This window comes from Lathyrus oleraceus, chromosome 6 (assembly GCF_024323335.1).
Source record: "Lathyrus oleraceus cultivar Zhongwan6 chromosome 6, CAAS_Psat_ZW6_1.0, whole genome shotgun sequence".
In the NCBI taxonomy this organism is placed as follows: domain Eukaryota; kingdom Viridiplantae; phylum Streptophyta; class Magnoliopsida; order Fabales; family Fabaceae; genus Lathyrus; species Lathyrus oleraceus.
This window is the reverse complement of record NC_066584.1, coordinates 465,262,907-465,274,373: the sequence shown is the minus strand read 5'-3', so window position 1 is coordinate 465,274,373 and position 11,467 is coordinate 465,262,907. Positions and strand designations below refer to the sequence as shown.

The 11,467-nt window shown below is 35.4% G+C and overlaps 1 protein-coding gene across 1 annotated transcript; it reads right to left on the bottom strand.

The window, feature by feature from the left end:
• Nucleotides 1-9,404: 9,404 nt before the first annotated feature.
• On the bottom strand, nt 9,405-10,813 carry LOC127096265 (uncharacterized). Its single transcript, XM_051034859.1, has 4 exons — nt 10,712-10,813; nt 10,215-10,621; nt 9,704-10,127; nt 9,405-9,596 (listed from the first exon to the last, which is right to left on the bottom strand). Exons 1-4 carry the CDS (start codon nt 10,811-10,813, stop codon nt 9,405-9,407), a joined length of 1,125 nt encoding a protein of 374 aa, XP_050890816.1.
• Between the last annotated feature and the right edge of the window lie 654 nt (nt 10,814-11,467).

Genomic DNA, 11,467 nt, shown 5'->3' with positions numbered 1-11,467 from the left:
CGTGCGATTACGCTCCGCAAGCGTCGTGTTCTCATTTTTCGAGGCGCGACACCCATCAAACTCACTCATCGTGAGTCATCAAAGAAATCTATCCAGTAGTCGGTCATCCTGAATGATCGAGCGGGTACTTACCTCTCACATCTCCAGCTTATTAACCTATCCCACACACTGGACACATTCCATATACCAGGTTTGTCAAGGTATTTTACTAAAAGTATTTTATCAAACGGGTTCAATCAAGGGGGTTTCATCAGATCATTATCCACCAAGGGTTCACTAGGGTTTTATCAAGAAATTTAAACAAAGTGTTATTATCAAGGGGTTTCATCATGAATTTATCAAAGGGTTTCACCAAAATTTTATATAAAAGAGTTCCACCAGAATTTGATCAAGGGATTTTATCAAAAGGGTTTATCAGGAATGTCATCGAAAGATTCCATCAAGGAGTTCTGCCACAATTTTACCAAGGGGTTTCATCCAGAGTGATCGGGGTATCACTAGAGTACTACCCGATTCTTGTGAAATGATCGGATGATCATGGGAATCATATGGAAGTTTCACCCAGAAGGAGTAAAATTGATCAAAAAGGATTTCATCAATAGGTTTCATCAAAGGTTCCATTAAGGATTTTATTAGGGATTTCATCAGATTTTTATCAGAGGGGTTTCACCAGGGTTTTATTAAAGGGTTTCACCGTGGATTTCATCAAGGATTTTATCAGGGGTTTCATCAAAGGATTCTACCAAGGGGTTCTATTAGAAGTTTCATCAAGGGGCTCCATCAAGAGATTTCACCAAATTTTTATCAAGGGGTTTAATCAAAAGGGTTTTATCAAGGGTTTCATCTAGGGATTATATCCGAAGTTTCATCAAAGGGTTCCATCAAGGGGGTCTACCAGAACTTTATCAAGGGGTTTCACCAGAGTATCACCAAAGGGGTCTCAGCCAAAGTGTTCGTGATATCACTAAAGTCCTACCCGACTCTAGTGACATGATCAAATGATCATAGGAATCATATGTAAGTGTCACCCTGAGAGGTTGAAACTGATCATCAGGGATTTAGTCGAGGGGTTCCGTCAGAGATTTGTCAAAAGGGTTTCATCACGGTCTAATCATCAAGGGTTCGATCAGAAGTTGTATCAGGGGTTTCATTAAGAGTTTTGCTAAAGATTTTATTATGAGTTTTATCAGGAGTTCTACCAAGGTTTTATCAAACAACAACTGGAGGATTGCCAGAGTCCTACCCAATTTCAGTAACATGATCGGATGATCATAGGAATTGTATGCAAATTTCACCCGGATGGACTGAAATTAATCGCCAAGGTATTATTGGGGTTCCATCAAAGGTTGGTCTGAATGTTAATAGAACATCAAGGATTGCTCAATCCTTGCACATTCCCATAATCCACTGACTACATGGTCAAAACTAAGGTTCCCTCTATATTTAATCATCTTCCACCATGAGAAGATGAATGCTCACCTTCATCATTCTCTCAGTTTGAAGCTGATTAAATAGGGGCAGCTGTCGTATCCTAAATTTTGACCACCTTTTCATTTTCATTTTCAGCTGACACTAATACATTTAGAGCATATCAGTCACCTGGTCAATGATCTAAAAAATCAAAAGGAGACCATTTTGATTTTTTAGTCCCTCCTAGGAGTTGATTTTAGTTTAGGGGTATTATTTAGATTTTTGAAAAAAAAACATAATTTGTAGGAACATGTTAAAAAGGGTATTACTATTAATTTTTAGGAAAGTTAATAGGGTTAGTAATCAGGGTAATATGTCTTTTTTTTTAAATTAATTAATTAGGGGTAGTATTTACTTAATAAAAGTATAAATTGATGAAATTATAGAGAATTTAATATTATTAATATAATTAACCCCCATTAACATATTAGTATTATGGTTCCATTCTATTTCAACTAAACACATTGACCTAATTGACAGAAGAGAATTTGTAAGAAGTTACAACATAGAGGTTATGTGTTTAAATCTCACATTTCCTTTTTTCTTCTTCGTATTTTCCCCCTTTTATGTGTTTTAATTATAAAAATCACAACAAATTCAAAAGTTGCATTTTTAATCATTTTTTAAATTAGTTTTCGTATTTTTAATTTATATATTTTTTAAAAATTGATTTTTTCACTTTTTTTGCATTTTATTCACAAAAATAGTAAAAAATTATTAATAATAAAAAAATATAAAAGTGTCCAGATTCAATATATTTTGTCAATTTTTCCAGATCTACTTTTTGATTGGATGTGCTTTGTCACATATAATTCCTTTCTCTATTTATAGTAACCTAATTTTTCCTATAAATAAAACTCATTTTCTCATTCTTTGGGGGACAACAATTAGACACTAATTAGAGAGAATTTTTTAATTAATTTTCGTATTTTTAACTATAAAAATCACAAAAAATTCAAAAATTGCATTTTTTATCACTTTTTTAAATTGACTTTCATATTTTTAATTTATATATTTTTAATTAATTTTTTTACTTTTTTGCATTTTATTCACAAAAATAGTCAAAAATTATTAAAAATAAAAAAATGTCAAAAGTGTCCAGATTCAATGTATTTTATCAATTTTTTAAGATCTAATTTTTGATTGGCTGTACTTTGTCACAATTAATTCATTTCTATTTATAGTGACCTAATTTATCTTATAAATAAGACTCATTTTCTCATTATTTGGGGGACAACAATTAGACACTAATTAGAGAGAATTTCACATAGGATTTTGTTTATAGAGTCTCAAACCTTTTTTAGAGTGTTAATTTTTTCTTTTAAATAAATTATTTTCTCTCTCGTTTGTTCTTTTACTCAAGCCATATGATGATTTCTTATGGCTCTATGTTTTTCTTATAACTATTTGATCAATTATTTTAACAACAATTAAACACCAATTACAGAGAATTTCATCCAGAGTTTTACAGAGTCTCAAACCTTTTTAAGAGTCTTAATTTTTTCTTTTAAATAAATTGTTTTATCTCTCGTTTGTTCTTTTATTTTACCCAAGATATATGATGATTTCTGATGGCTCTTTCTTTTTATTTTTTCTTGTAAAAAATATTTGATTAGACACTCTCGCCGAGAATTACAAAGTCCCAATTTTTACGGTTAAAACTATTTTCTACTTTTTTTTCTTCAAACGACATGATTATCTTATGGTTTTTTTATTTTCTTTTTTAATTGTAATTATATATATTTTTTACTAATAAGTTACTAATAATTTTTACTAATCATTTATCTTATTATAAATAACACTAATTAATCATAATTTCTTACACACAATTACAATCTCAACACTTATAGAGGTAATAATCTTGATACTCTTTTTTTATTATTAATTATTAATTAATATTACATTCTAATTCATCTTGTTAGATGAACTCTATTAGTAAAATACTATTTTATTTATTTATAAGTTTATACGCGACATACTATATGAAGTTATAGTATAGTGTAAATTGAAAAAAAAATACAATCTTTTCATTGAAATAGAAATAACATTAACACAACAATAACCTGTAAAATTTTGTTTCAATAGAACAACAACAAATTCAAAACAAAATCCTGATTTCAATTACACAAATCATGTTTTCACTGTAAATATAAAATATAACAATACACTCAAAAAAATTAATTCAAAATCTGAATCAAAAAGCAAAACAACATCACAAAAACAGTTACAAGAACGAGGAAGAAGAAACTGAAAACGAAATCACCGGAGGACCACCGTCGTCTCGTTGGACCTCCTTGTAGTAAGTTTTTTATTTTATTTTATTTTATTTATTTAAGTTATTAGTAATTAGGATTTACTTGATGTGAGTTTTTGGGCCCTAATTTATCTATTTCTAGTCCAACCCCTTATTTTAAGCCCAACTACTAATTCTGATTAAAATACACCCCGTTTTTTTAATTAATTAATTAATTAATTATGGAAATTATTTATTTAATATTAGGATTAATTCATTTAAAATAATTAGTTTTTTCTCTAAATTTCTAAGTTCGTGATTTAATTTAGTTTATGATTTAATCTATTTATTTGTGGTTTTGGGATTGTTACGATTAATTATTTATACTAGTCATATTTAATTAATTGGAGATGAAATTAGGGATAATTAAATCGAGGAATATGGGATAAAATTAGAATTTTAAGGAATAGAAGTTATGGATAAAATCGGGATAATGGGTAAGTTTTGTTGCATTATTTAATTATCTTAACCAAATTAAATTGTATTGTTGCAATCAAAACAAGATAAAAGTCAGAGATAATTTAAGGGATAAAATACTAGGGTTTTCAAGGGATAAAATCAGGGTTAAAATTGGGATAAAGACTATATCTAACATTCTAATGTAATCACTAATTTATTTTTCTTAAAAAATAAATTAAATATTATTTTCACAAACCATCAAAGGGACAAAATCAAATTCAACACACTTCAAATTGTAAGTCCTCAACCCTAGAGTATTGAGGCATTTTAAAAATCAATCATTTCTCCGCCTCGATGCGTGAGAATTTTCAAGGGATAAAAATGACAAAACAAACAATTATTTTCTACAAGAACCATGATACTCTGATCCTTCGCCTAATGTGAAGGTACGTAGACATAGAGTTGTAAACTCTAGCGAGTCTGATTATAAAAAACTTTTTGGGGATCTCGTTTATTTAAATAAAACATTTTCTATAAATACGATAAATAATTAATAGTTAATCAATAATCAAGCAAACATCTTTAAACACACACTAACCCTAGAATTAAAGGAGGATCCCATTGAGTACAATGGAGGTAAGGGGTGCCTGACACCTCCCCCTTACTTAATCGACTCCCGAATATAGCATCTCACCCTTAGTTTATAGGTTTTATCATTATTTTCCAGTTCCTTATGAATGAATAAAGGATGGTGACGACTCTGTAATTTTCCAGCTGCGACAAGAATCTAGTTCAAGCACATGCTTTAGTTTCATTGTTCGGTCACTTGCTGAGCGATACTTGAATGCAAAATATTTGAATGCAAAACGTCCTTTATTTCATGATAAAAATTGAAAATGAAACATGTGGCTCTACATGATTCACCATGCCTTGGGCAGAGCGCATAAATTATTGCATGATAAAAGAAACAAATAGAAAATTATTCCTGATTGAGCGTGACTTGGATAACATCCTCTACAGTCTAGTTGTGGAGCTCTTCACCTGGAACACTTGGTCGAATCCAGTTTTCAATGTCGTAATCACTGTCAGCATCATCACCAACATCATTGGTCTGACCAATATTGATTAATCCAACACTTGCAAACTTCACCAAAATGAGAACACTTGGAGCCTTGGGAGCTTCAGGGGCTAAACCTTGCTTGGAATGACTAAAATCGAGACCCAACTTATCAAACTTTGGAGGAAAATCTAGCACACGACCCCATCCTTCGGGGTGACCATTCTCAACCACTGCTCTAGCATCTTTCAATGTAGACATAGAAACTGCGGGCTTCTTATCCTCAGAACGAGGAGTCTTGATCATTTGAACAACTTCAAATGCATGAAAAGGAGTTTCATGTACCTCCCCCTCAATCTCTACATATATGAAAGATGATAAATGACGCACCATGCACTCTTCCTCGCCACAAACAATAACAATCTTACTACCAATTGGGAACTTTATTTTTTGATGCAAAGTGGATGTTACAGCGCCTGCCCCATGAATCCACAGGCGTCCTAGCAAACAACAATATGAGGGCTGTATATCCATGACAAAGAATGTCGTACCGAAAACTTGTGGTCCCATTTTAATAGGTAGATCCAGTTCACCAGAAATAGCTCTTTGAGATCCATCGAAAGCCCTGACTATCAAGTCAATTGGGTGCAATTCAACTTCTGCATAGTCAATCTTCATCAGAGTAGACTTGGGTAGCACAATCAAGGATGATTCGGTGTCCACCAACACATGAGATAATGTAGTTCCCTTGCATTCCATAGAAATATGCAGAGATTTATTATGATTGCGTCCTTAAGGAGGGAGATCAAAGTCCGTAAAACCCAAACCATTGTCAACTGAAATACTGGCCATAACCCCTTCTAATTGGTTGATAGTTATATTCTGCGACACAAAATCAGTACTTAATAACTTCATCAGAGCATCCCTATGAGCTTCGTAACACAACAGTCAGGACAAGATTGAAATTTTAAAAGGTGTTTGGCTCAGAGGATCGATCACTTTGTAGTCGTTTTTCCTGATTAATCTCAATAGCTCTTCAACTTCTTGAGACGAAGAAGTTCCAAGCACTGCATTTGGAGCATTAACTGGCACAAATTCTGAATTGTCACCCACCACTTGTTTACCTTTAGCTTTCTCCAAGGCATCAACATTGTCTAGAGCATTTTGTGGAGAATATATCCTACCACTTCTAGTAATTCTTCCCGTATGGGAAAAATTGACAACATTCAAACTTGCACTCATTGGCTTGTCTTCGGAAAACTCCCCTTCTTGGTTCACTCCATGGTATTAGACGTCTGACCCATAATGCCAAGGAACATCACTCTCTCTAGAGTGAGGAATATGACCAGGCAACGTGATTGTCAAGGGAGTAGGCCTAGCATACGTTGGAATATTTGCAGGAGTATATGGAATAGAAATTACCTCCACATCTTTCTCTTCAACTTTCTCATTTTAAACAATTTTATCACACTGTAGGAAACCTTCATCAATCAAACTCTGAATCCTAGTCTTCAGATTAACACAATCCTCTGGCTGATTCTGGCACTCACAACATTCTGGAAAACATCCAGATAAAATACCATTCTTGATCAAATAACTTTTAACACACGACAATGAAGTAGACAACAAGTTCACATCCATTATCAAATTCAAATTCTCACCATATTCCATAACATTAATAGTAGGTCCGCCATGAGCAGACATTGGGTTTGGATAACATTAGGTCCATTGTCCGAAGTGAGCTGAATGGCCTTAGAATCCAACAATTCTTACACTTTGTACTTAAGAGCCCAACAATTCTCCACATCATGGCCTATACCACCAAAATGAAACTCACATCGAGCATTAAGGTTATAACCTGTAGGAAGCCTCTCAGGAGGAGGTGGCATGCCCCTCAAATTAACCAACTTCAATTGCAATAAGTGTTGAAGCACTTGAGAATAAGACATCGGGAGCGGATCAAACACTTTCTCAATTCTGGGTTGTCTTAGCTGATTATAATTACGATGAGGAGCGGTCTGCTATTGTTGCTGTTGGTACTGCGATTGTTGTGGTTGAGGAGTTACGGCGACCTGAATGGCCACAACATTCACTTGTTGCTGCTGACGTTGATGTTGATATTGTTGTTGGTATTGTGGTATTCCTCTACCCCTCTGAGCATAAACATCACTTGATTCACCCTCCTTCTTCTTAGGGTACCACTAACCGGATTCTTACCAGCCCGACTTATAGAACTACCAGCACTGGTCAACTGAATTTTACCCATTTTAAGACCAACTTCAATCCTCTCTCCAGCCATTACCAACTCGGAAAAACCAGTAGAAGTTCCACCCACCATTCGGTCATAGTACGGACCTTGTGAGGTACCCATGAACATGTCAACCAGTTCTCTCTCCATCAATAGAGGTTGAACTTTAGCATCTAGCCCATGCCACTTCGGAGCATATTCTTTGAATGATTCATTTTGGCCTTGGCTCAAACTTTGCAACTGGGTCCTGTTCAGTGCCATATCAATATTGTATTGGTAGTGTTCCATAAACGCTTCTACTACATTCCCTCCAGTTTCTGATGTATGTTCTCTCCAAGTGCATATACCATTCCAGAGATTCCCTAGCTAGGCTATCTTGAAAATAATGCATTAGCAGCCTCTCGTCCTCAAAATAAGCAGACATCTTTCGGTAATAAGCTGTAACATGCGTCTTTGGACAAGTTGTGCTAGTATACTTGTCAAAGATATGAACCTTGAACTTAGGTGGAACCCTTACTCCTGGCACCAGTCCTAGGCAAGTAATGCCCATTCCTAAAACACCTTTCCCTTCCACAACTTTCAATCTTTCCTCCAACAGAATATACTTTCTATCATCAGGATGAGCACTCAAGTCACTATTATGCATCAAATACATATCCTCGTTACGATCTACCTCCAGCTCTTGCAATTGAGGGTTCTCCCTCGCATTGGGATTCTTCAACATATCCCCAACAATAAGATGTGGTCCTCCATGATTGTATGGCGGTGGTGGTGGTGGCGGAAAATTTCCGTGAAAACCCTGGTTATGAACATGATAACCATTAGCACATTGATCATTAAAATTTAGCCCAGCAAAATTCATAGCAACATTGGGACGAGGATGTCCCACATAAACATCTTCCAACATCAACTTAGGTTGTTCAGTCTCAACATGAGGTATCTCCATAAGATCCCTCAATTCTTCCTGATTACGAGTCACATTAGTAATGGCCTCCACAAACTGTGCCATCCTAGCATCCACCCGGTTCCTCATCTCCTATATATTAGCCTGAATCTGATCCATATGACGTCTCTGGTTGCTTCTTGTGGTGTAACGATGAATGACAGGATTTGCAATCTCTGTTAAGAAAAGCAGAATCAATATGAGAGGGCCGACCAGAAAACCTGTTATGAATGAACGAGTGCATGAATGGATGTAATGCATGTAATGACATGTTTATGTATTTCCAGGGTTCTAAAATTTTGATTCAAGTTATAAAAGCAAAAGGAATAAAGGATACACAATGAACACTGGATAGGCTAAACATCAAATTCATTAAACTGAAAACATAGAGTAACATAGGCAGTTCTTGCAAAAAGAAACAAACAACCAAATGCAACAGTGCAAATCAAAAGACCCCATTAACAATCCTGATGGTGGTCAATAAATGGAAAAAACAAATTCAATCTTCCCAATCCACATAGGTTATAGGCCCTCCACTTTTGAGATAATCCAGGCTCCAAGCTTTGGATTCCTTGAAAAGCTTGTTTGTTTCCTCTTGATTGCGCTTCTAGACCAGACTTCGGATGACCACATCTTTTTGAAAAATCATGCCATCCAGATACCGACATTAATCAATCAACTTTTCACACTCGTTTCACTCTAGAAATGGAATCTACATGGGCGCATAGTCTTTCTCTTTCAATTGATCTTTGAGGCTTGCAACCTCCTCCACAACTTTCCCTAACTGAATATGGCTTCCTCTGAGTTGGATCGCCACTCCTAGCCTATGGGTATTTTCCTCCTCGAATTGGACATTCTTAACCTGAAGCTACTTCTCCAACTCCTTAATCTTTGCCTTGTATTTTCTCTCTGTCTTGGATTTGGAGGCTTTGAGGGATTCACAGTCTTAGTGTTTTTGCTTGATTTCTTCTTCAACTTCTTCAAGAGCTTTCCTTTATTCCTCAACAACTGTAGAAGTACTTCCTCTAACCATATCATCTTTTGGCTTCTTTCTAATCCTTCTATCCACAACAAGACAATATTCACCAAGCAATTCATCTCTTTCTTTAAGCTTGTGAGCCAAATCCATCTTTTCTTGCCTAAATCCAAAAACTTGCATGCTCAGCTCCTCTTTCTCCTGCTTTAACTTCTTGTTCAAAAGCAAAGTTTTATTTAAGTAATCTCTAGGCCCAAATCAGGGTGATATGGCTCTTAAGAATACAATGGCTTCTCTATCGGAAAAGGGAAAAAGACAGTTTGAACTCTATCTTTGATCCAGTCTATGTAAAGAGGATAAGCAATATAATCTTTTTTACCAAAAAACTCTTTCCCTTTACACAAAATATGATTCCAGGCTTTAGCAACTTTCTTCATTATTTTAACACCATCAATCACACTGTATAACAAAGACTCTTGTATGCTCCTATCCTCTGGAGGTCCTTTCAAAGCATAGCCCAACTGTCTCTGAGAAAGCACGAGATTATAGTTTATACCTCCCTTAATACCCATGAGAGGCATATTAGGAAACTCTCCACAACTCATAATCACTTCAGATTTCTCCATCCTATCCAACCTCAAGTTATACCATACCACATCCTTGGAAGTAAGCCCCATTAACCTCTTAGACCGCATCAAGGTCTCCTTAGTATCCACAAACGCTCCTTTGTACAGGAGATGGCTTCAGAACCAATGATACAAAAGAGGATCACAACACCATACTAAGCCACCTCTCCTCTTGTGATTTCTGGAATGAATAGAATAATACACATCCCCTAACAACGTTGGTACTGGGTTCCCCGTCATGAAGATACGAATGAAGTTCATATCAACAAAATCCACCACATTGGGAAACAAGACAATACCATAGATACTGCAAGCCAAAACAATGTTGAAAACCTTGCACTTCTCTTCCTTAGTCAAAGCACCCAAAGTTTCTAAAAGAAAACTCAGATGAAATCTAGATAGTCCTCCTTTTGTTTTGAGATTAGCATCCACCACAGACTTGCCCAAATAAAGGGTAGCAGTAATATGTTTAGAATCAGGAACTTCCATAGACACGTGAAAAGGAACTTGAAGCTTGATGGGAATTCCCAGAATACATGAATAATCTTCCAAGGTTGGCGCCAACTGATAGTCCGGGAAAGTGAAGCATCGCAATAGAGGGTCGTAGAACTACAATAGAGTATGGAGTGCACTGTTTCAGTATTTGTTGAGAGGAGTTTTTTGGTACTCTACAATATTCCCATAGTCTCTTTTGAAAACTTCCAAATTTCCAGAAGGTGATTTCTCTAGCATCTTGAGAAGGGAATCCAGATCAACCTCAGGAAACTTATAAGAAATATGCCTGCCTCTACCAGTATCCATTTTTAGAGAAGGATTAAGTAAAAAGAATCAAGAATTAAAAATACCTGGAAATAAAAAAACATGTGTTAAGAGAACGAATATAACAATGCTTATGAATGCAAGTATGGTTCCCATATCAATGAATAATTGTTGTGCTTGATAATAACTGAATGTCACAAGTTCAAGGGTTCGACGTAATTCTGAGAAAAACATGTATGATGAAAGCTTGTTTTGTAACACCCATCCCAACTCACAGGTAGGTTCTAGTCAAAACATAACAGGCTTCTAAATGGCAACCATAGTTGATGGTCCCTATGGTAACACTTTGTCTAGTGCATAAGGCATACAAGGCAAGAGTATTCCCACTAGGACCTCATCTGGGCGTGGTATGTCATGCAAAATCTTATGTGTCAGGCGCCATGAGAGTCAACATGACTATCCATTCTAACCTATGTGTCACTGGCCTGAGTAGTGAGCCTTTTACCTCATAGTAACATCCCACCCAACCTGCAAATAGAAGATCTAACAACCAGCAGAACAACAATATCCAGAGAATGGAAAGTAATAAAATCCAATGAATGCAATAAGCAATTAAAACATAAAGAAATAAACACCCAATGAAAACATAACAAACAAAAGCTAGGACGACTTACTTAGGAAGTCCCCAGCAAAGTC